Source organism: Leopardus geoffroyi, chromosome B1, assembly GCF_018350155.1.
Source record: "Leopardus geoffroyi isolate Oge1 chromosome B1, O.geoffroyi_Oge1_pat1.0, whole genome shotgun sequence".
NCBI classification, from domain to species: Eukaryota; Metazoa; Chordata; class Mammalia; order Carnivora; family Felidae; genus Leopardus; species Leopardus geoffroyi.
The window spans coordinates 78,966,045-78,993,359 of NC_059327.1; the positions used below are offsets into that span (position 1 = coordinate 78,966,045).

At 40.9% G+C, this 27,315-nt stretch overlaps 1 protein-coding gene across 2 annotated transcripts in view; it reads left to right on the top strand.

Moving 5' to 3' along the window:
- Positions 1 to 27,315, top strand: part of NR3C2 (nuclear receptor subfamily 3 group C member 2) — a 351,781-nt gene that overhangs the window by 283,564 nt on the left and 40,902 nt on the right. For both annotated transcript variants that reach the window (XM_045466119.1, XM_045466126.1), the window contains exon 7: positions 24,261 to 24,391. In XM_045466119.1, the coding sequence (XP_045322075.1) occupies positions 24,261 to 24,391 (131 nt within the window). The remainder of the gene's footprint in view (positions 1 to 24,260; positions 24,392 to 27,315) is intronic.

Below are 27,315 nucleotides of genomic sequence, written 5' to 3' on the forward strand. Positions count from 1 at the left end.
CACCACTGTCCGTCTCCAGGACTTTCATCATCCCAGACAGAAACTTTGAACCCATTAAACAGTAACTCCACAGTCTTCCCTCCCCCAAACACCTCATAACCTCTAGCCTATGAATTTGCCTCTTCTAGGTGTTCCCTATAAGTAGGGTCATACAGTATGTATCCTTTTGTGTCTAGCTTATTTCCCTTAAGACTCATGTTACCAGGGGTCACTCTTATTGTAGCATGTACCAGAATTTCATTTTATGGCTGACTATTATTCCATTATATATAGAATCAGTCCTCATTGTTTGTAGATTCTGTATTTGTGAACTGACCTTCTGACTACATTTCTTTGTAACCCCAAAGTCCATACTCAGAGCACTCCCATAGTCCTTCGTAGATGTGCCCAGAGCAGCAATAAATTAGAGTTGCCCAGCGTGTACATTTCAGGTGAGACTCTCTGCCTTTTTGTTTCAGCCCTCTTACTGTGAACAAGTGGCCTTTTCATGGTCTACTTAGTACCATGTGGGGTTTTTTTTTGCATTTTTGTGCTGTTTTTTGGTGATTTCATTGTTTAAAATGATCTCTAAGCATAGTGCTAAAGTGCTATCTAGTGTTCCTAAAGCAAGATGGCTATGATGTGCCTTAGGGAAAAAAAATATAGGTCTTAGATAAGCTTCTTTCAGGCATGAGTTATAGTGCTGTTGGCTGTAAGTTCAGTGTTATGAATCATATGTACATATGTATATATATGTGTGTGTGTATATATATATGTGTATATATGTGTGCATATATATAATATATATATATATATATATATATATATATATATATATATATATAAATAAGGTGTGCTTAAACAGAAATGCACATAAAACAGGATTATATATAAATTGGTTGATAAAGGTGACCAGTGGCTCTCGAGAACCTATTACCCTTAGGAGGAGCAGTTCAGTAGTCACTCATTCAGTATTTACTGCAACTTTATAGTGGACACATAGTGCCAAGATACCTAAATGGTACCAGAGCAGTTTACCTAGGAAGTCCAGTTCACTCAAGTATGGCATGTCACCAAGACCATTTCATCCCAGTATAAATTGGGAACATCCACTGTTGGTTCCCAAGGTGACCCTACCTTATTTATTTTATTTATATAATAACTACCTTATTTATTTTTACCAAATAGAGAACATTGACCACATTTTATTTATCCATTCATCTGTTGATGGACACTTGGGTTGTTTATACCTTTGGCTATTGTGAATATTGCTACTATAAACATTTGTATATAAGTATCTGTTTGAGTCCCTGCTTTCATTTCTTTTGGGTATATACCTAGGAGTGGAATCTCTGGAGCATATTGTAATTCTGTGTTAAACTTTTGAGGAGGTGCACCCAGGTGGCTCCGTCAGTTGGGCGGCCGACTCTTGATCTCACCCTAGGTCATGATCTCATGGTTTGTGAGACAGAATCCCTCACTGGGTTCTGCGCTGATGGTGCGGAGCCTGCTTGGGTTTATCTCTCTCCTCTTTCTCTGCCCCTCCCCCACTAGCGCTCTCTCTGTCACAAAATAAATAAATAAACATTAAAAAGTAAAAAAAAAAAAAAAAAAAAAAACAAAAAAAAAAACAAAAAACCTTTTGAGGAAACACCGTACTGTTTTCCACAGAAGTTGTAGTGTTTATATTCCCACCAGCAAAGTAACAAGAGTTCCAATTTCACCACATCCTTGCTAACACTTATTTTCTGTTTTTGGGTTATTATTTTTTTTAATAGCCATACTATTAGGTATAAAATGTTTTGGGGTGGGATTTTTTTTTTAAATATATTGACATATAACATTGAGTAAAGGTAAGGTGTACCTGTTGATTTGATACATTTATATACTGTAATATGATTGCCCTTGTAGCCATCTTAGTACCTCTATCAAGGCACATAATTCTTTTCTTTCTTTTGGTAGGGGTAATTAAGATCTAGTCCATTTGCAAGGTTGAGGATTATAATATAATATTTTATACATTCACTATACTGTACATTAAACCTGCAAAACTTAGTTATCTACTAGTTGCGGGTTTATACCCTTAAAACGGCATCTCTCCTATTCCCTCCCCCTCACCGCCCCCGTAACCACTATTGTACTCTCTGTTTTTACAAGTGAGCCTTTTTTAGATTACACATATAAGTGATATCATACGGCATTTGTCTTTCTCTGTCTGACTTATTTCTTAGTAGTTGTGAAGTTGTATCTCATTGTGGTTTTGCTTTGCATTTCCCTAATGACTAATAATGTTGGGCCTCAGTTCATAAGCTTATTGGCCATTTGTAGATCTTCTTTGGAGAAATGTCTATTCAAGTCCTCTTGGTCATTTTTAATTGGGTTGTTTGTCTTTGTGTTCTTGAGTTGTAGAAGCCTTTATGTTTTCTGGATGTTAAACTCTTCTCAGAGATACAATTTGTATATTTTTCCCATTCTGTGGGTTGTCTTTTCACTCTTCATAGTACCCCTTTAAAATTAAAGTTTTTAATTTTAATGAAGTGCAATTTATCTTTGTTTTCTTTTATTGCCTATGCATATGGTGTATTCTGTTAATTTGTAATAGTACACACATATCCAAGTGTACAGATTCTGAAAAAAGTACAGAATTGTAAGAATCCTTTTTAACAAATGAGATTTAGGGGAAAGCAGCTTATATTTTAAATCTAAATTAATGTAATTAAAGCATTTGGGAAATAAATAAGAAACCCAAAATAGAAAAGGCCATATATGCTTTGTGTGCATTTGTTTGTTCTAAAAAAAAAATCAAGACAAAATGGAAACACAAAGATTGCTTTCCAATGTTATAAACAGTTACATGTTATTATATAATTATTAGACTGAAAATTTTGTCCCTGTTCTCCAAACTTTGACCTCAGCCCCAACCTAGAGTTCTCTAGTTTTCTCTCAACTACAGAGCAGGGGAGGCCTGTGTTTTTCAAAGTTGAGAAGGGAGGAGAAGTGCCTCTCAGAAAACATTCGGAAATGACCTACAGCCTTTTGATCAGATCACGCCAACAAAAAGAGCTTGGTGAGTGACTCTGTCACAGAACCTGTGTTTTTTTTGGGAGACTACTAGGGTTAGAAAGAATGGCCTGCAACTAAAGTCTGAATGCATACTCCTGCTTCATCCTGCATTCATTCAGGGAATACTTACTAACTGCCGCCCATGTTTTGAGTGGTGGTTCTCAAATAGGGAAAATACATGTATATAGTCCTCGTCTCGTGGAACAGACAGTCTAATCAGGTAGACAGATATTGACCTGAGAATCCTCAAATTCCAATTCCAAGTATTGAAAGGGAAAGTACTTTAAGGGCAGTTAATGGGAGGTATTGATCTAGTCAGGAAAGCCTTCCCTGGGATTGATTAAAGTAGTGTGAACCAGGTGTAGGGAGTCCAGGAGGAGGGAAGCTGACCTAGACTGAGGGACCAGCATGTGCAAAGCCAGTGGCGGGAAGGAACTCAATTCAGAACAGTGTGATGATGGGACATAGAGGGAAATGCAAGGATGTGAAAGGCAGAATCAACAGGAATCACTGGTGGTCACATTCAGGTAGAGAATGGAAGGGAGGAAGTAGTGGGTGTCGGGGATGACCTCCAGGCCTTCACCTTCAGTGCCAGGTAGGATTTGGTGTCATTCCCTGGGATACGGGAGCAAAGGTAGAGGACCAGACTTTGGAGGGGAAGAGGTAGGGAGTGTATGAGGCCAGTTTTGAACATCAGATTGAATTGCCTTCCAATTATTCAAGAAGAGATATCAAATAAGCAGTTATTATAGACATCTGAAGCCTAAAGAGAGGAGCCAGCTGAAGATACAAATTTTGAATTCATTTTAGAGGCAGTGGTTAAAGGAAGCAAGACAGGGAAGTGCTACACATCACAGATCCCAAGAAAAGTGAGGGCTCCAAGAGAGACAGTATGGCTACTAACGTTAAATACCATGTGATCTGAGTGAACTGGAGAAGTGAACCACAAAATTGGAAGCACGTGTCACTGGTCACCTGCCAACACTTTGCACATTCATGTCTGCTGAACGTGTCCCTATACTTTCCCTCAGCCAGTTCCTGTACTTCCATACCCTTCCAGCAAGTGAAGTAAGGAACTGGCATTTTGTGTAAGGGAGTAATATACGCCATTCAGCTGAGGCTAGAATGCTGTGATGTGATGATCCCGCCTTGCTCTCCCACTCACTGTTTTAGGCTACCTCTCACCTGCACTGGCAGCTCTTTTTCAGGTATCTGTATCCCCACTTTGTTTCACTGGTTCCTCCTCAATGAAATCACGAACTTTGCCTTAATTGGTTTTTAATTTCCAGCACCTGGCATGGGCCTAGTGTCCAAGGCGAAGGAGGAACTCTATAAATATTTGCCGAATAAATGAATTATTGAACAAATGAACCAAACAATCTGTTAATCAGTCTGGAAGACACTAAGTTATCATTGCTAATTATGAGGATGACATTTATGATAAAGAAGTATGATAGGGGGTGCAGTTTTCATGAACAGAGGCTTTGCTGTTTAAAATGGTGAACAAAATTTTAACGGTTGATCCTTTGTGTTTGCCTTCGCCTGTGAAACAGATCTGAAAGTTACCAGAGATCTTATCTTCAGCTGTGTACTGGCTTTATTGGAGTTGGAAGAAAGGTGGGGAGCAAGGAATAATTAAGGAAAACATTCTTTCCAATATTTTTTTTATTAAACATTGGGGTGAAGATATGAGTTAATACTTTAAATTAGCATAGAACTTTTCTTATTATAAATGCAAAACTTTTCAAATATGTATTAAATGATTAATTATTCAATTGTACCTTGAAACAGCTTATCATATATTGCTACAGATAGCTGCAAGTATTCAAATTTCTTATCAATTCAGTACACATATTAAAACTCCCATTTAAGCCTGTAATGAAATTTCTTCCAATTTTTTTTTCTAATTTCTGAAAGGCAGATTTAGTGTTACCACTACGTTTTAAGTCGTGGCCAGTATTTTAGAATTAAAAGTATATTTAAAAGGATGCTTCCATTCCCTCAAGTGGTAGCCCAACAAGAAATGTTTTTTGAATGATCTTTGACTGTGGTTCTGAACCATTTATGTACATATATATGTATGTATGTACGTATGTATGTATGTATGTATTTTTGGTTCAGAGACTGTTGGTAGGAGCAAGAGTTTAAGTCTGGGTACCACTTTCTGGACCCCTCCGAGTGAGTGCCCTGAGTGTGCCAGACAGATGCATTAGCCTCAGTTCCTTAGTGATGGAAGATGAACCCCCGCCACTCCCGCACCCCGGCTGTGTGATGGCAGCACCAGGAGGGAAGTACAAACTCACTATCAGTCATTGTCTGTTTCATGGAGTGCTGCCTGTCCCTGCTGTATCCCCAGGGGGGCCACTGTGCTGCCATAGTCCAGTTGTCCTTAGTGAGGGGCCCTCCCCAGTGCTCTCAAGGACCCTCTGCACCTAAGGTCCTAAAGCTCTAATAGGCCTGGCTCATACCCCAGCCGTGTGTTCCAAGGCCGTGTCATTATTGTTAGGGTGTCTTCATGAAGGCAGGCACAGATGGAGTTAGAACATGGCATGCCCCACCCACACCTCCCAAGGCATCATGGTCAGTATTCCTGAGCCACTCGAGGTGGATTCTGTGCCTGGACCCTTGCTCCAGCTGAGAGCCAGTGATGGATGAGGGACAGGAGTTCTGGTGAGAGGAGCCAGGGAAGTGGGTGAGCCTGGATAAGCTTCCCCTTTACTGGCTGCATTTGCTTTTCCTCCTCTCTCCCCAGTGGCTCTTCCTTTCTCTGTTCCCTTTCTGCTGCTTTCAGACAGGATTTCTTACTTCCCCTGTGCTCACTGGGGCACTGTTCTGTGTAGTTTCCAGTATCTGACCTCCACCCTTTCCCTTTTCCTTCCACTCCCTCTCCCTTCCCTCCTCCTCCTTCTGCTCCCCCCTCCTTCCTTCCTCCCTCTCCATCTCCTTCTCTTTCTGTGCCTGTCTTACACACACACACACACACACACACACACACACACACACACACACAGGCACGCCTACCTCCTGTCTGAAAAACCAGCAGCTTTCTGAGATTCTCTCTATTTGGAAATCTCCATTTGGTCAGTATGAGGAAATAAACTTTGAAAGAAGAAAAAGTGTGCCTTATCTTTCCCTCGGACCCTGTGGAAACCAGGCCCTGCCCTACCAGTTTGAGGGCCAGAGTCTGCAGCAGAATGGTGTGGCCATTTTGTGTGTTGGACGGGAGTTGAAGCTCCCCTTTCCATGGTGCATGCACTGCCCTTTCCCCCCATGGCTCCCACCACTCCCTGCTGTTTGCACCTGGCCCTCTTCACTCAGGAGTCTGACACTCCTAAATAGAGAAAAACAGGGGCGCCTGGGTGGCGCAGTCGGTTAAGCGTCTGACTTCAGCCAGGTCACGATCTCGCGGTCCGTGAGTTCGAGCCCCGCGTCGGGCTCTGGGCTGATGGCTCAGAGCCTGGAGCCTGTTTCCGATTCTGTGTCTCCCTCTCTCTCTGCCCCTCCCCCGTTCATGCTCTGTCTCTCTCTGTCCCAAAAATAAATAAAAAAAAAAAAAAAAAAAAAAAAATAGAGAAAAACAATGTCACAAGTCAGCAAATGGTGAATCCTTGTCTACAAGGTGCAGAAACATGACAGAATGGAATTACCTTTCTTTTGCGTAAAGTTCAGGTGTGGAAGACACTGTGCCACCTGAAGGTGACTAGGCAGAGGGAAATCTAGGGGAAGGTACAGTGAAACCTGAGGAGATCTTATAAGCTACAAATGAGAGATAATCATCTAGTCCTATATGGGAGCAGAGGAAAGGTAGGTACAGAACTCAAAACAAGGGGTATTTCTTCCCTTCTTTTTTTTTTTTTTTTTGATTCTTTTAAAAACAGCTTTTCCTCCCCCAAATCGACCTACCACAGTGATAGGAAGTAGAGTCGGAGCAAAGAGTTACTTGCAGACATTTCCAGCAAAGGAGTTTAGAGGAGAGAAGTTCTTAAATAAATGGGTAACCGCTATGGATGCTTCTGCTGAGTTCCTGCTCATCAAAGAAAGTTCCCAAGGTGAGCACGTAGGGGCCGGGGACCACCCTCACCTGAGAAGGGTGAGAACACTGAAGAGCCCTATAAGGACTGGCACCATAGGTAGACTTTCTAACTCACTCCTCGACACGTCTTCTTTTTCCCCAAACCCTGCCTTTCATTTTGGACTGCTCTTGGGTGAAGGAGATATGTGATATTTATTCAGTCCATTCAGCAAATATTTCCTGAGCGACTTCAATACACCAAGCACTGTTCTGGGCACTGGAACAACAGGGAACAAATGGAATTCACACCCTAGTGGTAGGTGGGTGGGGTGGTGGAAAACATGGAGGCAGCATGAAGAAGTCCCACCTGCTGTGTCCCCATGGCTCAGGTAGCATACCATCATCCTTGTAAACAACCACGAAAAAGTGGCATTTAAAACGATAAGGTGCAGTTTGGATTCTCTCAGAGGATGTACTAGCACCCTTGATTAGCCACATTGACCTCCTGGTGGTGCTTTGAAGGATCTAAGTCCACTCTTGACTCAGGCCCCCTTTATACATGCTATTTGCTCTGTGCAGGAGCATGGTCCTTTCTCACCTTCTTGTCTTAGCTCAAATATTCCTTATTCAGAAGTCCGACCACCAGATCTAGAGAGACTCCTGTAGTCAGTCCCTCCCCCATTATATCACACATTTATTTTCTTTGTAGTAGGTCTCCTGCCTGCATGATACAGACTCAGGGAGGGAAGGCCTGTCTGGTTTATCTTTGCATACCCAGCACCTAGAATACTGTCTGGCATTAGTAAGTGCTTGATAAACTAATTAATTTTAAAATGCTATTTTCAGCATTATTTCCTCCTGCTTCTTTGCATAAATGCTGTGTGAACCAAATTAACCTTTCTCTTCTCTTAGTCCTATCTTTCCACTGCCGTGCCTTTGCTAACATTTTCCATTTCTCTCCCTCAAGCCCAACCCAAAGGATGCCTCCTCTCTAATGACTTCTCTTCCCTTCAAAATCAGAAGGGACTTTTTTCCCCCAAAACCTTTTTTTCTTTTCTTTTCTTTTTCTTTTTTTTTTTTTTTAATGTTCATTTTTTTGAGAGAGAGCATGTATGCACAAGCAGGGGAAGGGCAGAGAAAGAGAAGAGGACAGAGGATCCAAAGCGGGCTCTGTGCTGACAGTAGAGAGCCCCATGCAGGGCTCAGACTCGTGAACCACAAGATCATGACCTGAGCCAAAGTTGGTGTTTGGCCGACTGAGCCACCCAGGCACCCTAAAAACCTTTTATCTATATTACTTTCTTCTGTATCAGTTGTTTGCTGCTTTTTGTGTTTTATATACATTTTCACTCCAGATACACTGAAATTTCTAGAGCACAGAAAGTATACTTGAAAAAATCTTCCTTAATGTCTAGCAAAATGCTTTTTACATAATTGGCACTTGGCGGCTATTTTTGGTTTGTTAATAAGTACTCTTTCTAGCACAAGCGTCAGATGCAAGATCCCTGATACAGGTTTACTCTGCAGTGCTCTTAGGGCTTGGCGTGTGAACTTCATGAAAAGGATTCATTTTTGTAGGGTTCTCTCAAATTTTACTTCAGGAACGTTGTTATATATTAATATTTCTTACATGTTGCTTCTTGTAGCGTACCTGAGAAATTTCCTGATAGTTAATGAAACTGGGAAATTTCCAGTTTAGTATGAAATTAAAACAAAACAGAAGAAACTGCAAAGAGAATGCACTGTTGAAGCCATATGGAATCATACAGAGACTGCACAGAGTAATGATGATGCAAGAAACATGTCTAAGCTTTAATCTGAATAACTAGAGGGAGCGGTTTTTTATTTTGAATAAAAGAAACAGTTTAATATGACATGTTATCTGTAAAAGGCTTAGTTAGTGTGGCGCTAATGCTAGCATGTTGCTTTTTATTTCAATCAACATGCCCAAGGACTTTGGTCTCTCCAGCTAAAAATATTCTTCCTTTCAATAGAAAATAACACCACTAGAGTGAATTTATTTTTTAAAAAAATTTAATTTCAATGCAGTGATTATTATTGCAGGATTGGGGCAGGTGGTGAGGAATGGCTTAGTTACAAAACAAAGGAGAACACTAGGCTTCCTCCCTTGACACAGGTCATCCTGTGACAGAGAACGTCTGTGTCATCCTCAGACACAGATGGTGTCTTTGATCATGCTCCTCTAGGTTGTAGGAAGAGAACACTTGAATGTGTCTTGATATACAAAGTATTCACTGAACTTGCATCTCTAAACAGTTCTAGAACCAAAACCGAGCCACATAATTAGCCATTTTTATCATATCGTACATGACAGATGATTTGGTTTTAATCCCTCACTTCCACCTATGAACCCTAAGCAAATTAATAGAGTTGTGTACTTGGAGGGCTCTGAAGAGGTTAATTTTTGAGGGGTGGTTCTGGGATTGATACTTTTCTGAAAAAACTAGTAGGGAAGGAAAAGAAAAAAGAGACGGCCATAGTTGGTGACCTTCAGCCTTCTTAGTAAAGCTCATCTGTGTTTCTGTAGTAGGCATACTGCCCCAGACAGGGTCCACATTTACAGATGTGGCGACCATCGTTTAAAGGCCCATCATCTGTGCTTCCCCCACCTTGAAATGACCACTGTCTCAATAGAATCAGAGGAATTATTAGTATATAAACTCCTAATTTCCTTTTTCTACGGGTATAATGTCACTCTCTGTCTCAGTCACCTTGGGCTGCTGTAACAAAAACGCCACAGGTTGGGTGGCTTAAACAGCAGGCATTCATTTCTCACAGTTCTGGAAGCTGAAAGTCTGAGATCAGGGTACCTGTATGGTCATGTTCTATGAAGGCCTTCTTCCTGGCTTGCAGATGGTGCCTTCTAATTTTTTTTTTTAACGTTTATTTATTTTTGAGACAGAGAGAAACAGGGGAGGGGCAGAGAGAGAGGGAGATACAGAATCTGAAACAGGCTCCAGGCTCTGAGCTGTCAGCACAGAGCCCGATGTGGGGCTCGAACTCATGGACCGTGAGATCATGACCTGAGCCAAAGTCGGACACTTAACTGACCAAGCCACCCAGGCGCCCCACAGATGGTGCCTTCTTACTGTCTCCTCATGTGGTGCAAAGAAAAAGCTCTGGGGTCTCTGTTGCTGCTTCTGCTACTGCTTTTTTCTTCTTCTCCCCCTCCTCCTCCTCGTCCTCCTCGTCCTCCTCTCCTCCCACCACATCTTGGGTGCTGTGCTCATCTAAACCTGTTTACTCCCCAAAGCCTCACCTCCTACTGTCATCACCTTGGTAAGGTTTAGGACTTCAACAAAGGAATTTGGGGAGTGGGGGGGACACACATTCAGTCTGTAGTATCTCCATTTACATGCATACTATGTATGGTACAAGGGCAGTTAATAGTCAAGTGGTTTAGAGGGGAAATTTGAAGGATGATGAGCTGGTGCTTTTAGAGCTTTTGTTTATATAAGTTATAGCTATTGGTATTTACCCATATTAGAAATTAAAACAGGGGCACCTGGGTGGCTCAGTCAATTAAGTATCCAGCTCTTGGTTTCAGCTCAGGTCATGATCTCAGAGTTTGTGAGTTCAAGCCCCACCTTGTTAGCATAGGGCCTTGTTTGGGATTCTCTCTCTCCCTCTCTCTCTGCCCCTCCCCACCTTGTGCTCACTGCCCCCCCCCCTCGCTCTCTCTCTCAAAATAAATAAATAAAATTTTTAAAATAAATTTAAAAAAAGAAGGACAATATAAGTGAATATCCTGATCACTTCCCCTAAAGTGAAATTTAAATCTCTTAATTGTTTAGCTAAAAAAAAATGATTAACAAAGACTTGGATTCCATGAGTCATTAATAAATATGGAGAATACCTACAATATGCAAAGCACCACCATGGCTGTTGTAAGGACAGAGTTTCCATTCTCTGGAATATTTTATGGTGTGGTTTGTGAATTAAGACCTAGACATATGTGTAGTGGCCCAACAGGACGAAGACCACATGACAAGTGACAAGTTTTATTTAAGAGGGGTGTTCCTGGGTGCTCCAGGAGTCGACTTGAGTCGGCCTCCAAAGGAGGGTGAGAATTTGGATGGGCACAGTGAAGACAATGCTTTACGGTCCACAGGTGAGGAACTGTACCTGAGTGGGAAAGGGGGTGAGTCTCTGACGTTCACAGCTGAAGTTCTCCAACTGCTCATAGGTCAGGAAGAGCTGCGGACTCACACTTCAGAATGGAGGGAGGGGGCTCTTTCCCACTCTCCTTTTCATCTCGTTTGTTCTGATTTCCCAAATCTCCTTCCCTCCGCAGCTTTTTGTTTTTGTGTGTCTTGTCTCGTCCCTCCACTTCTGCGTGACCGTTGCTTCTTCCAATTTTTCTCTTCCTCTTTTTCTCCTCTGTGTTCGTCCCCCTGTGGCTCTCCAGCCCTTCACTGCCTCTCATCTATCAAATAAAAATATTACATCCCGATGTCAGCTTAGTTTTTAAGTTGAGACATAATTGACATGTAACATTGTATTAGTTTCAGTGTACAACGTGATTTGATATTTGCACCTATTGCAAACGATCACCACAGTAAGTCTAGTTAACATCTGTCACCATAGTTAATGCCATTTTTTTTCTTGTGATGAGAATTTTTTTTTAATTTTCTTTAATGTTTTATTTATTTTTGAGAGAGAGCATGAGTAGGGGTGGGGCAGAGAGAGAGAGAGGGAGACACAGAATGTGAAGCAGGCTCCAGGCCCTGAGCTGTCAGCACAGAGCATGATGTAGAGCTTGAACCCACCAAACCCTGAGATCATGACCTGAGCTGAAGTCAGACACTTAACCGACTGAGCCAGCCATCCAGGCACCCCATCTTGTGATAAGAATTTTTAAGATCTACCTTCTGAGCAACTTTCGAGTTCTGAAAGGAGATGTGTTCAGGTTTTCATACACCTTTGCAGGGGGGAAGAAAAACAGAAAGAACAAAGTTGCTGTTTCACTTCAATATGACCTTTCTTGCTCTCTTCTTTGGAGTGGTAACCCAAAATGGGAAGCTTTTTCACTCACGTTCCACCCATCTTGGTCTTGGTCTTAGTCTTAAAATCATTGAAATTGTTCCAGAAGCTACTCGAAGAAGTGACTTTGCTTTTCTGGTTTTTATTATATTTTATATCCTTCCTGACCACTGTCCTTTGTACTTGTTGCAGAAAAACACTGCTGTCAACTGGCTGCCCGGCCCCACCCCCAGCCCTTTGTGCTGAGCAGTAGTGAGGGAGGGGTTCGAATCACAGTCTCTTACCAGGTTGTGAGGCCCAGCGTCTGGCTGGGAATGGGGTCCTGCCTGCTTTTGAAGCATCGGCCTCTACCCTCCATGCTTCTGGTAGATGAACCTAAAAACTCCCCCCAAAATCATTTGTTTGTCATTAAAGACTGCATGGCCATTTTGTTCTGATTAGAGAATGTTCGGAAGTTCATAGAATTTCAGAGGATAAGGGAAGGTTAGGAACATCAGCTGTACTCAGCTATCTTGACTAGCAGTTTTCTGCAAGTGGGTAAAGAAGATGAGAAACATTTAGGCTGTGCTTTGAATAAGCGTTGTGTTCATGTCACTTCATGCACATGTGTAGTATGGTTTCAGTGTTGCTGTTTTACAGAGGAAACAGATGTCACTACGGGTATAGTGGCCTGGTAGTGTTATACTCACTTCACCCAGTCATGAATGATGCAGTTGTTCATAATGTCCTGAACAAAATCTGCTTTGTGACAGATGTTCAGAATAATAAGAAAGGACACGTCGCTAATGTCTAATAAATTAATTGAGTTGAACATCATCTTTTTTTATTAGTATTTAGGCGGATGACTTACCAGCTTTTAGAATGATTCAAACTCAAAAACAAACCTTTCTTCCAAAACCATGGCACCCGAAAACATTTTCTAGGACCCAGTTTGATTAATGAATTGAGTAGTGTCTGTGATAACAGTCTCTGGGGGTTCGGCTGTTTTCTTCTTGCACAGTAAGACTTTGCAGGTAGAAGGAGGAGTCCGCGGTCCTGTCCTGCGAGCACAGTTGCTTTCTGCCTTCTGCAGCCCCACTCTCACCACGCGCGCACTGGCGGGCACCTCTGTGTGAGCCACACTCTGCTGTTACTTTGGAAGCCTAACTGAATACCTGGGCTTTATTGGAGTAAATGCCCTTTCTTATAATCTGGGCCAGGTCTGTGGCTAGAATAATGTGACTTTGGCTTCAAGAAGACCATGACTCCATAAGTTGCGATTTAATACAAATCTTTTATTGTACTAGGAAAAGTGCTTTGCTGTCACCCTTTACCCACACAATAGTCTAGCCACACTCCTGAATTCAGCAATGAACTTTGTTGACATTCTTGAAATTCAGTGGTTATCAAGGAGGAATCTAGCCTTTTTATGGCTCCTTTTCACAAGTGAGGAAACTGTGGTCGTTTATTGAAAGTAAGCCATGTCTTTAAGTCTATACCTAAAGTGTCCCGGTTTGAGGCAGTTAATAGCTCACTGAAGGTTTTCTGTCTTCTGTTGGAACATCTGTAGTCTGCATATCATTAAATCAGAAATTTAGTGTTAAAGTCTACATTCTACAAAAGTGAGACTTTGATAATTAAAAAAAAAATCCTTTACCAGAGAATATTGGTTTTTTGTATCCTTTCTATGTGTCGAACAATTGAGGAGTTAAATCTTAACATGGTTTGCATATTAAGTGTTCATGAGGTTCTAAGCATGCTATTTGGGTATTTTAACCTTAATGTAGCAGGTAAGAGGAAATTTTCACAGTGGGTTATAGCTTCCTGTTTTCTTTCCTGTACCACAAATATGTGTCCTTGTACCAAAAGAAATTGTGCTATGTAAGTATTTTAAAACCTAAGGTACAAAAGAGTGTTTTACAAAAAACTGTATCTAAAATATATGGTGAAAAGAATTTTTTTCATGATTTCTAGGACTGTCAGTGGCAAATTATGGTCATGCAGCCAAGCCCTTTCTCAGTTTTTAGATTGTCAAATATGATTTGATCTGTGTAACATCTACTGAAGTCAGTGGCCATTTGTGATGCTTAGATTCAAGGGTACTTCTAGAAAAACACATCCCTTCTGGAACGTCACTTAAGGTGACAAACAAAACACTGAGTTAGCTTTTAACTCTTACTAGAGTTGGCCATGTACAATTAATAGAGAATTGATGAATGTCATAAAGACCACTGGGATACCACTCTCTGGCTCACTAGTCCAGAAAAGCAACATCCTCCAGCAATTCCTAGACCAAAGTGACTGAATTCTGCCCTGGCTGTAAATAAATGACGTAAATACTATAACAGACATCAGAACTGCAGCTAGCCTAATGGTCCTTTTATGGCTACATCTTGTTCATCGGTTAAGGAAAAATCTGGTAAGACTATGAAAAAATATGTATATCATACACTGGAATAATTTGGATCTTCAAATTGAGTTCATTTTTATTTTAATTAAGGTTGGGGGGGGGACCTGTTTCTGCATGTTATTTTTTAGGGAAATAACAAGCCTAGGACAGGGACCATCTGTTAACACTGACCACTTAACATGATGTTACATTTATTTGGACATAATAATGTGGTTTGCAGCATCAGATGTAAGGTCTAGTCTTTCATATCGGCTGTGATTGTGCGTGCACCACACCACTGAAATTATTTCACTCTCTGTGTAAGACTGACAGTATTACAATGTAATACACACACACATTCCTAGGGGCAACTTACAGAAGTAAGAGCAATGTTAGCAAACTTGCTTGTGAAGTCTTAAGGCTCCAGGGAGCCTGGCCCTGAATGAGCCTTGCTGGGTGTTGTTGGTATCTATGTTTTACGAGCAATTCACAGTGTGTGAAATCCATTGGATTTACCTGTTCTCAGTGGCTACCAGATATTTATTTAGCACTGGTGTAATTTGGGATCTACACACATACAAAAATCAACCACAGATGATTATCCAAGAGAACACGCGCCTTCGAAGTGATGAGAGTTGCCTGTTGCTTAATCCATGGGCTAACGTGAAAAGTTTATTTTTGTAGCTCCTTACTAAATAAAGTGATGTTTGACACCCCTGAAAGGTATTTAGTTGACCAGGGTACACTTTAGTGCAATATTGCTAAAGAATTGTAAGTTAAAAAATGTCACTGTACCTTCCTGTAGTTGAAAGAGCTGGGGACCTTTTATGCTTTGGCATTTATAAAATCAGCCAATGTGAGGGGATTATGTTTATTAAATGTAAATTCTTGGAAAGAGAAAAGAGTGACAAAGGTAGTTGTATTTTCCCTTCTCCCTCAGGGTACCAGAACTACAACAGACAGACCTTTGAGGAAGTGTTTCTGACTGACTTTCTGAAATTATGGTTTATTAAAGAGTTTTTACTCTTACTGCTTTTAAAAAACATTTAGCACAGCCTGCAGTAAAAGTACATACAGTAAGACTAAAAATCCATCAAGACACAAAAAGGTGAAAGGCAAGTAGCAGAAACCGAGAAGAAAAGAGATTATTTTATATATTATAAAAGAAGAAGAATGAATGAAAAGCCCGAACCCTAAGAGAAGCTACATAATTAAATGCACATCCTAGTTTCTTAATCTCAATCAAAGTACAGTAGATAGGATCATGGGCTGCAGAGAAGCCTTTTTGTTTCTAATAGAAATATTTTCAATTGTGATAAAAATACTCATAACATAAAATTTACCAACATAACCCTTTTTAACTCTATAGTTCACTAATGTTAAGTATATTCACACGTTAGGTAAATAAGTCCTCATTCCTTCCTTCCTCCAGCCCCTGGGAATAGCCGTTCTACGTTTTGTTCCTATGAGTTTGACTGCTCCACATACCTTATATCAGTGGAATCACACAGTATTTGACTTACTGTGACTGGCTTATTTACCTAACAGAATATCATCGAGGTTCATTCATGTTGTAGCATCTGTCAGAATATCCTTCCTTTTTAAGGCCGAATAATATTCCATTATCTGAAAATAGCACATTCTGTTCACCCATTCATCTGTCTAGGGACACTTGGACTGCTTCCACATTTTGGGTATTATGAATAATGCTGCTGTGAACACGGGTGTACAAATGTCTCTTTCAGACTTTGCTTTAAATTTCTGCAAAGATTCTTTAAGTAGAAGTTAGCTTGTGTTCCGTCTGTAGATAGCCACAGCATGAGAAGTCACAGGAGACATTCGGGCTAATACTTAGAGCTCCTGAATTCTGCAGATGCCCATAGTTTGGAATGTTTTGTAGCTTGGGCTTATCAAATATTTACCTGTAACAGAACAGAAGATAAATATGATTCCAGGATTGCATTTAGTTTGGGTCAGTAATTTCCCAAATCAGCTGCCTCCAGATAGACCTCCAGATAACTGAATGACTAAGCTTTTCATATACTTTTTTAGTAGTGTCTTGGTAAACCGATACTTGAATACCAAAACAAGAGTGTTCCTTAATGGCCAGTGGCCAATAGGTTCAAAGGACTATCCTCATAATGTAAAATAAGGCAATACTGTTAACATAATAATGGCAAGAAGGCATGGGTCCTATAGACACAAAAGTTGTTCTGATTATTTACTAAATTAAAAGCAGGCAACTGGCATATGAATCATTTAAATTGTGAATGTCTTTAATACTCTGATTATAATGGGACTTTTTCTAATTCCCACTGTTATCACGAAAGTGAATTCCATTTTCAACCTCAAATTCTCTCAAAAAGCCAGGAAAAAAATATTTTCTAACTCTTGAATTATTCACTTTTGTTCCAAGTTATTAATCAGGTTTGGAGACATTAGATTATTTTAATATTTTAAAACTATTTCCAAATGACCATATGATTTTATGGACGTTCTAAGAGAGAACCAGATGAAGTTATAGCTCTGAATAAAATTGGTTTCTTAGTTTGAGAAAATTACAAGTTTGCAAAACTATTGAAATATTTCTTTTATCTTTTTGAAGTGTTTTTTAAAAAATATTTTAGAACTATTATTCTTGTAGATTTTATCCCAAGGTCTTTGGAATCAGAACAGGGTCTCTATGCCCATTTTGGTTATTGTATTTATCCAAAAATAGAGTTCATTCTGTTCTGCAAATGAGATGTTTATAAACGGATGACATGTGCCCACTGTGGAGAAGGCTGTCAGTTATTCAGTCCTGACATTCACTTTAGTACAAGGATGTTGCCAACTTCAGTAGTCTCTTACTGCCTTTGTATTGGTTCAGTGTTCAAGGGTGACTTTTGCATTTACTTTTATGTTTTAGGAGCATTATACAAATTTTGTCTTTTCCCCAAAGTTGCTCATGTATTTTTACATTACTGAAAATGAGGTAAGATTATAAAATCAATAAAAGCACGTAGCAAAGAGTACTTCTGTGAAGTAATATTGTAAAATTAATACCAGTATCGTGCCAAAAAGATTGTCCTTGTTTCAGCTTCTGTGGATGTACATTTCTGTGCATTTAATCTAATTGTGCAAAAATGATGTGCTGTAAAATGTGTTTTCAAGATGGCCTATTTTCTTGAGATTTCAAGCTATATTGAGTACCTGGTACTCTTCATTTGGAGAACTCAATTTCATGCAGTGGAAACAGCAGCGGCATTTGTAAACACAAAATCTTCCCACATAATGGAGGGCAAAGGGTAAACAAATGAGCGTATGTAATAACAAAACATATGAGGTACCAAATAACTCTTCATAGTTGTGAAGAGATGCTCTGGAGAACACAGCTAAAAACTGTTGGGCCACTGGCAAGTGCGGAGAGAGATAAACGGCCTGAGTTTGAGATGGAAAACCTGGGGTTGGCTCCGGGCTGCATCATGTACCTGCATTTCCTTATCATGAGCATGAGGATCATTCTTCACAGGGCATCGTGAGAATTGGCAAGAATAAGTTTAGCCTTGGTGTACAGTAGGCAGCCCATGCATGACAGCTACGAAGACCACGGAGGTTATTCAGGTAATAATAATACCTCAAGAAGGAGTTAAGGAGATGCTGTTCAGACTGAAAGGGCAAAAAAATAAAAATAAAAATAAATGCTTTCTTTAGGTGTGCACACATTGATCTTCTAATCTGTCTTCTGGTAGAATCTGAGGTCTCTCTTTACCCTTAAATCTGTGCATGGATGTTTTGTCAACACATCTGAGAACAGAAGCACTTGAACACGGAGGTGTTTAGTCCTCATGTTCTTCTCCAGGCACGTTCCTTTCACCTTCCTGAAAATCGGCACTCTCTCTGGTTTTTCTGCATTATCAACCTACATGTAGAAATAATCATGATAATACAATATTATTTTCCTATAAAGTCATTTTAAAAATTTGATTATTGCTTGGTTTGTTTTAGGCAAAATGATCTTGGGTCTCTCAGAAAGCATTTTGTTTTCTTATACCAGAAAAACAAAAGAATATAAGAGTTGTACAGTACTTTATAATTTAAGAATTTCCAGGGGCACCAGGGTGGCTCAGTCGGTTCAGTGTCTGACCTCGGCTCAGGTTGTGATCTCACAGTTTGTGGGTTTGAGCCCTGCATCAGGCTCTGTGCTGACAGCTCACAGCCTGGAGCCTGCTTCGGGTTCTGTGTCTCCCTCCCTCTCTCTGCCCTTCCCCACTCATGCTCTCTCTCTCTCTCTTTCTCTCTCAAAAATTAATAAAAATTTTTAAAAGGTTAAAAAAGAATTCCCATATAATTGATTCCTACATTTCTGCAAGGTTGAAATTGTTATTAGTATCCCAGTTTGACATGCAGTAAGTCTGGGTCTCAGAAACAGAACCATCGCAGACTCACAAAGCCAGCACCCGGAAGGGCTCATGGGCTGCACATCTCCTGACCCTCCTGAGGTGAAGCCAAGGATGGCTGTGCTGTCTCCAACACAAGGTGGCCTGAGGAATCAAATGCATAGAGTCTGCTTTTTAACTTGTATAGTGTCAAATGCATGTTGTGCTGTATTCCATGGATATCCTGATTTGTAATCCACTCCACCCCATTGTACAACCTAAATCTCTCCTCTTTCTTTTTTAGAAAGTTTTGAAGAACTTCACAAATGCCATATCTATCTTACTAGACATTTGATCTTCCTTTGTGTAAGTTTTCAGTATCATCTTGCTCTAATAGCATCATCATATGCAAATCTTCATTTGGTTGTCTTCGCTTTTTTCTTTCCTTCTCGCTCTCATTCATTCATAGAACATACATTGAGCAAAGACTGACACATGACACTTGACTCTCATATTCTATTTAATATTCAGAAAGGTTAGCCAGACATGGATCCTGCCTTTAAGAATCATAATCATCATAATGGGGGAACTGAATTGAGCCTTTTTTTTTTCTCTAAGCACATAGAAATTCTGCATTTAAAAAAGAAAGTCTTAGAGGGGCGCCTGGGTAGCTCAGTCAGTTGAACATCTCACTTCAGCTCAGGTCATGATCTCACGGTTCGTGAGTTCGAGCCCCGTGTCGGGCTCCGTGCTGACAGCTCGGAGCCTGGAGCCTGCTTTGGATTCTGTGTCCCCCCCCACCACCTCTCTCTCCGCCCCACCCCTGCTTGTGCTCTGTCTCTCTTTTTCTAAATGAATAAACATTCAAAAAAATTTTTTAAGTAAAAAAGAAAGTCTTAGATATATAGGCAAGCTTAAAAGGGGGAACAAACAGGTGCAAGAAGAGGGAATTCACAGCCAGAGGGGTTTAACTTGCACCCAAAGCTATAGTTGGCGCACAGACTAGTGGATGTAGATGAATGCTTTCGACAGGGGGGGGTGGATATTAGGACACGAACAGGAGACAAGAACATAGACTCTGGCAAGGCTGGGGCCTAAAGTGGAGGCTCTTGTATAAAGCCACAGCTCTGCAAAGATTTCACTGTCTACTAATAAGGACAGTAAAACTCAACACACCAGCCAGCCAGCCCAGGGACATGGCAGGGAAGCTGAAAGACATAAGAAACACAAGCCTGTATCACATCAAATGTGGAGTCTAAATTTAAACTACACAAGTCTTGCAAAGAGCATGCAAGCTAAGACATTAGCATAAAAGCTGGTCCAAAACAAGTGAAATGTTTATACCCCCAACAGTTATAAAGGCTGAAACTTCCCTCAGAGTCCCTTCCACAAGGCAATGCCCCGAGGATTCACCCAGGCCAGAACAGTGCTCGGACATGCGTATTAGCATCCCAGAAAATTCACCACCACCACCAAAAAATCTGAAGGCAACTAGGAAACACACATGAAATACGTGTTAAAAGTATTCAGGGATGTAGTAAGTAAAGATGTAATTTAGGGAAAGAATATATAATAACCACAAAGTAAGAAGTACCTTATGGAAAATAACAGACGTTTGAGGAAGAACTAAGTAGTTATTTCTAGGCATCTAGACATGAAAAATGTTGTCATTAAAACACTGTAGACATTAAACATATCAGACACACAAAAAATATGTATAGTTAGAAAGTGAATCTGAGAAAATCGCCTAGTTACAGTCCAGAGAGATAAAAAGATAGAAATATGAGAGGGAGGGTGATATGGAAGACATAATGAGAAGATCCAAGGCCCTGCGAATAGGAGTCCAAAGAGAAAAAGTAACAGGAAAGGGATAGGGGTGATACTTGAAGAAACAACGTAGAAGGACATTTTGGAACTGAAGAAATACCTACATCTTCAAATCAAATAAGGATATTGAGTTCTGAGCAGGACTTCGGTCCTTCATAATGAAACTGCAGGCATCAAATAAATGGAGTTTTTGGTAAGTTACCAGAGAGAAAATGGAGGCTACCTGCATTAGAATGACAACTAGCCTAACAAGAAATCTCCCCAAAGCAGCTGCTGTTAAGGCCCAGCTACAGTGGAATACTATCTTCAGAGTATTGAGGGAAAGTATCAAGCTGGAAAATCTCTAACTTTTTAATTTTTTTTTCAACATTTATTTCTTATTGAGAGACAGACACAGAGCATGAGCAGAGGAGGGGCAGAGAGAGAGGGAGACACAATCCGAAGCAGGCTCCAGGGTCTGAGCTGTCAGCACAGAGCCCCACAAGGGGCTCAAACTCACAAACCAGGAGATCATGACCTGAGCTGAAGTCGGATGCTTAACTGACTGAGCCACCCAGGTGCCCCTCTAACTTTTTAAAGAATGAAGGTAAAATAAAGGCATTTTCAGACAAATCAAGACTGAAAGACTTGAACTTTCAGTGATTGACCGCTGTTGAAAGAATTATGAGAAAATATTCTTTAATATGTAAGAAATCGAACCCAGAAGGATGGAGTGAAGTACAGGGAACAATGGGGACCAAAGAAACACGTCAAAATGAGACAGATGGGCATGTGGGTGTGAAGAGAGATGGGCTGATTTCAGGGGAGATGTGAAAAACGGTGTAATGTAAATTCTAAAGAGCAGTAACATGGAGGACTAGAAGCAGTAGACCAAAGGTATTCTACTTGTTTGTGTGTTTTTCATGGAAAAGCTATGGATTAACTTTCAATTTTTAAGTATACAAATTCACAACATGATAATTAAAGAGTAAAAATAAAATGTGTACCTTCTGAATCCACTCCTGGAGCACAGGGGGATTTTTTTTTTTTAATGTTTATTTTTGATAGAGAGCACAAGGTTGTGGGGGGGGGAGGGCAGAGAGAGAGGGAGACACAGAATCCGAAGCAGGCCCCACACTCCGAGCTGTCAGCACAGAGCCTGTCCCGTCCAGGGCTTGAACCCACGAGCTGTGAAATCATGACCTGAGGTGACATCTGAATAACCGCTTAACCAACTGAGCCACCCAGGCACCCTGCAAAGGGGGATTTTTTTTTTTTTAAGCCGGATCAATTCAGTAAAAGGAAGGAAAGTGGCAAGAAAGAGGGAAAAGAGGAAAGTTAGAGTGATAGAAAAAAAAATCGTAAAACATCAGTAACCTTGATAAAGGAAAACAGATTAAACTAAGTTGTTAAAATACACAGACTCTCAGATTTTTTAAATCCCCCCCTTTTTTTTTTTTTGTTGCTGTTGGTAAGAGACATGTGAAATATAATTAGGGTCTACCAGGGAAATTCTAAAGAGAGAGCAGAAGAAAATAAGAGACAGGGAAGGAGAAAGGAAGAAACAAAATTAATATCAGAAAAAAATTTTAAGGCAAAAAAAATACTAAGAATAAAGGTAGTGTTGCTTAGTGATAGAAGGGGAAAAAGCTTAACAGTAACATGGATAAAGATATGGAGAGACACATCACCAAACAAGAAACCCAAATGGTCAAAAAGCATTTGAAAAATGTTCAGCGGGCTGGTGTTAATGGGAATGCAAGTAAAAGCACCAATGGGGCTAATCTTTCAACCCCCATCAGTTGGCAACAAATTTTAAATTAGATAATGAAAAGTATTGCCAGGGATGTGGAATAAAAGGAAATTCTTATCTCTTACTGGTTGGAATGGAAGCAGCAGATATGTGCTGATCTGTGACTCAGCAATTCTGCTGTCATTGTGTATCCTAGATTAATGCACAAGGTATACCTTGGGCATCATCTGTGATAGTGATAAAGAGGAAACAACCCAAGTGGCCATTGGCAGTGGGATGGATAAGTAAATTGTAATATATTCAAACAAAACTTGCACCAGTGTCAATGAATTAAATTACAGTTACCTGTATTAAAAATAGATGCATCTCAGAATTACAACATTGAATGAAAATAAGTTGCAGAAGAATGTGTATATCTAATCTCAAATGTACATAAAACAAATCAGGTACTGTATGCTGTTTTTACAGATACATACATGTGGTAGTAAAATATACACATCTGAGAGGAAACAGTAGATCCCCCAACGTGCGCGAGTGCCCTTCTTGAAGGAAGATGAATGGGAACCAGAAGGAAGACAGAGCAGGCTGTAACTCCGCCATGTTTAATTTTTAAAGATCTGAAGTAAATATGACAAAAAAACATTAGCATTTATTTACATTGTTAGTTCTGGATAGTGGATGCCTAGGCTCCTGCTATTTGTGTGTGTGTGTGTGTGTGTGTGTGTGTGTGTGTGTGTGTGTGTGTGTATGTGTGTGTGTGTGTGTGTTTGAAACATCTATTAAGAATATCTTCCAGCTTCTGGGAGACAAAAGACATATAATAATAATGGAGAGAAAATGTTCTGTGTTCCATTTTGGGTTCTGTGCAGGTGGCTTTCAGAGTTGAGATCAAAGGGTTTCTGCCAGTGAGGGGAACCCAGGAATGCATCCTGGGAGCTGTATCGCAATGTTGCTGTCCCACAGACTCCTACCTGCCATCAGTCACCCTTGGAAATCTATCAGCCATCATTGACCTTTTTTTTCTGTTTCTTTGGCCTTTGTCAAGTCTGTTCCCATTTTTCACTAATAGTCTCTTTTTCAGTTATTAAGTTCTGGTCATCATAAAGCAATAGTTACCCAGGCCCTCCCGAAAGATTTATGACTTTGAGAAAGAAAAATCTTAAAAATGAACTGATGCTTTGCTTACTTCTCATGGAAAGGGACAATGGTGACTTCTGTTGTTACATAATGTAGATGTTTAGGGAAACATTTGGATTTGGTGGAGGGAGAAGATTGGTTGTTTCCAAGAAAATGTGCATATATTGCCTCAGACCCCCATCTTGCTTTTTGCCTTTATCAGAAAGATTCTATTCAAGGTTCTCACATTTAAAAATTTTGTCCAGTTTCCTTTTGGAATGTACTGCTGCAAACAGTTAACCGTCGCGTTTCATGACCTCCACGAGGATGGTCCATGTGGAGACAGGACTGATCATCACTGTCCTGTGTTCACAGCATCTAATACAGTTTATCAAAATGCTAATAAGCACTTGGTATCTGAAAAGGAACAGAAGTTTGTGGGCTTTACCCCACATCACAATGGCCTCTCTGCTATATAACACAACACAGTCATCCTTACTCTTGACATAAAATTATATAATGCCACGGATTATATAATGCCACCCTTCGAAAAAGTTTGGTTTCAGTGCTTCTGATACATGGTTGCAGGGTACTAGTAAATGGGATGGCAGTGTTGGCCTAGAAGCAGTTTGCCAATCGGTGTGAAATCTAACTTGTCTTTCAAATACGTATCTGCTCCATGTTGAAACCTTTCCAATGGAAAACTCTGAGTCAGATCTCTTATTAAGCTGCCTTGGGCCACCAGTCTGGGTTTTATCATGAACCTTGTATTCTCAGACATTTTCTTCATTTCCTTTGCAGAGAGAAGATGCATCAGTCCGCCATGTACGAATTGTGCCAGGGGATGCACCAAATCAGCCTTCAGTTTGTTCGACTGCAGCTTACCTTTGAAGAATACACCATAATGAAAGTGTTGCTGCTGCTAAGCACAAGTAAGCTGATGTCCACTTGGGCCCTTTTTTCTATATTATTCAATAATCTTACCTTTAGGAGATTAGCCTGTTTACAGTGTCAAGTGGTAGGTATAAAAAATTTTCTGAGGAGGTGGGAGAGGGGCTTTGGTCTTTAGTGAATGAACTAAGTTACATGGAGAGTATGAAGCTTTGGGTAAAGAAGGAGCATATTCCTTCATCCACCTAACTACTAAATATATATTAAGTGTCTGTTATATACGCATGGGAGGATTAGGCAGATCAGGAACTACAGGAGTGAATGAGGTGCAGTTTCTGCCCTCAGAGAGTTTTACTAGAAGATAGATTCAAAGATAATTTTAATACACTGCAGAAAGGGATACTCCAATCATTCTAGAAGATAAAAGAATGTCGTGATGGCTCAAAAAAGGGAGAAGCATGTTTTGTTCTGGGGACCAAGGAGCGAGTCACGGTGAAGCTGAATCTTGGAGAACTTGGCAAGGATAATGAATTGGATATGAGGTCTGAGATGGCATTCCCATGAGGGGATGATGTGAGGGATTGTGGAAATGTGGGAAAGCATATCCAGGCAATAGAACTTAGTTTTGGAAAAGTTGTTATGCCAATTAAGTTCTAAATTTCTATCTTATTTCTGTATTAATTTAATTAATTTTTCAAGGGGTATCAGGCTATATTTGGTTGGAGAGGAGTGGGGAATAAGGTTGGGGTGTAGGTTGGACCAGAATATTCAATGCCTGTAGAAGACACCTGACCTTATTGGGTGGGCGGAGGAGTGCAACACCACAGGCTTTGAGCAGTGGGATGACGTGACTTAAGCTGTGTTTTGTGTTTTTATGAAGATGTATCTGGCACTAGACTAGATTAAAGGGCAAAGTTAAGGGGAGGCCGAGAAGCAAAGAGAACTTAGCCAGCTTAGAAGCACAGAGACCTGCTGTGAGCTGTTGAAATAATGACCTAAATGATGATGGTATGATGGACAGGAGCAAATGGATTCAAGAAACACTGCAGAACTGGCAGCTGACTAGAAGAGGAAATAAAAAGGATATGGATCAGAAGTGACACAGGTTTTGAGCATGGAGAAATGACTAAGATGGCAGTCTTACCATTAAGAGGAACATGTTTATGTTGGGACTCAGAGAAGATTTGCTGGAGTTTTATAAACTGAGTTCTGTTTCAAATGGGTTAATTTTCAGATGTATCCTAATAGGCCAAAAGATCAGGAGAATTGGGGACTGGAACTCAGAAGACAGATTTGGGGATTGAGATATGAATGTGGAATTATCCTCATAGAAAATTGTCATCTAAAGTAAAATGGGGAGTGGGGTTGCCAGGGCACAGAAGGAAGAGGAGTGATCCAGTTGACTTACATGAAAGGAAGATGGCAGGACCAAAAGGACAGAGATGGGACTGCCAGAGAAGCAGAGAAACTGGGATCCAAGTACTGGTTTCCAAAAGGGGCATGACTAACAGCAAAGCTTCCCCAAGAGAAAACTTGAGAGCTCAGAGAGAAGCCTACTAGAGTTGACCATTAGACATCGAGCAGCTGCCAGATGGCCAAGGACTTGCAGATTGATGGGAAGCTTTTCTAGGCTTCTGGAACCAAGTATGAGAGAAGAGAGGTTGATGACATAAGGTGCCAGAGAGACAACACAGGACAGGATTAGCCTTGGCAAAGATGTTGAGTACTTCTTCCTTGGGCAACGACACAGACATTTTCAAACTGAGGGGATAGAACTTGAGTAAGTTTACATCAGATGAGAGCGATGGCAGGAGACAGTATGGAGAAGAAATGTCTAAGCCAAGTGCTGTGGCCGCTGGGGAAACAGAAATGTTCTGGATGCCAGGGCGAATGACATGGACTTCAAGGGATGAGAGATTGTGGTTTGTTTTTTTTTTTTCATTTTTTTTTTAACGTTTTATTTATTTTTGAGACAGAGAGAGACAGAGCATGAATGGGGGAGGGGCAGAGAGAGAGGGAGACACAGAATCGGAAGCAGACTCCAGGCTCTGAGCCATCAGCCCAGAGCCCGACGCGGGGCTCGAACTCACGGACCGCGAGATCGTGACCTGGCTGAAGTCGGACGCTTAACCGACTGCGCCACCCAGGCGCCCCAAGGGATGAGAGATTGTTGAGTGACCACCTGGAAGCAGAAAAGAGAATCCAGTGCCTGCCCAGCACCACTCCCCGCCACCTTGGTCCATGAATCAGGGACATGGGAGAAGGGGCAGTTTTGAGTAGAGTCATTTGGGACGAAGTGGCATCACTAGCCAAGGACAGAAGGGGTAAGAAGAGATGTTATTTCCAGCAAAGAGGGACTGGATCTGGGGAGGAGTTAGCCTGAATCAAGTAGTGACGAGCAGGAAGAGGGGATGCCACAGCGACTGTGGATAAGCATCTGCTTCCCTATGGTTAGCACCTTGCAGTTTTTGAAGTGTTCGTATATTATCTAGTTTAATGCTTCACACAACCCTCTGAGATTGATGGCCCCATTCTAAAGTTAACAAAAAGGAGGCACACAAGTGTTTTTGTTCAGTATCCTCTGTGAATTAGAACTCAAACCCATGGCTTTGGACTTCACATCCAGTGTTGTTCGTGCTGGCCCCCAGAGCAGGGAGTAAAGGGTGCAAAGGCAGGCTGGTGGCATAGGAGCGTGGCAGGAAGAGTGGATCGGTTAGTGGGCCAGACTCAGGCTCCCAGGAAGGGGGCAAAACAGCAGCCTGGTAGGGAGGTGGGACCAGCACTTCACAGCTGTGTTTTGTTTGGCCTGCACAGGAATTTAGGTTGCTTTTGGCCTTTTGTCTTGTTTTATTTTCATTGAATTTGATCGCCCAGGGCAGGGCATGCTCTCTCCTGTTTGCCGCAGGCCTTACCATTCCTCACTAATTACACTCAGGCAGTCTCCTGTAGGGTTGTGTTTGCAACC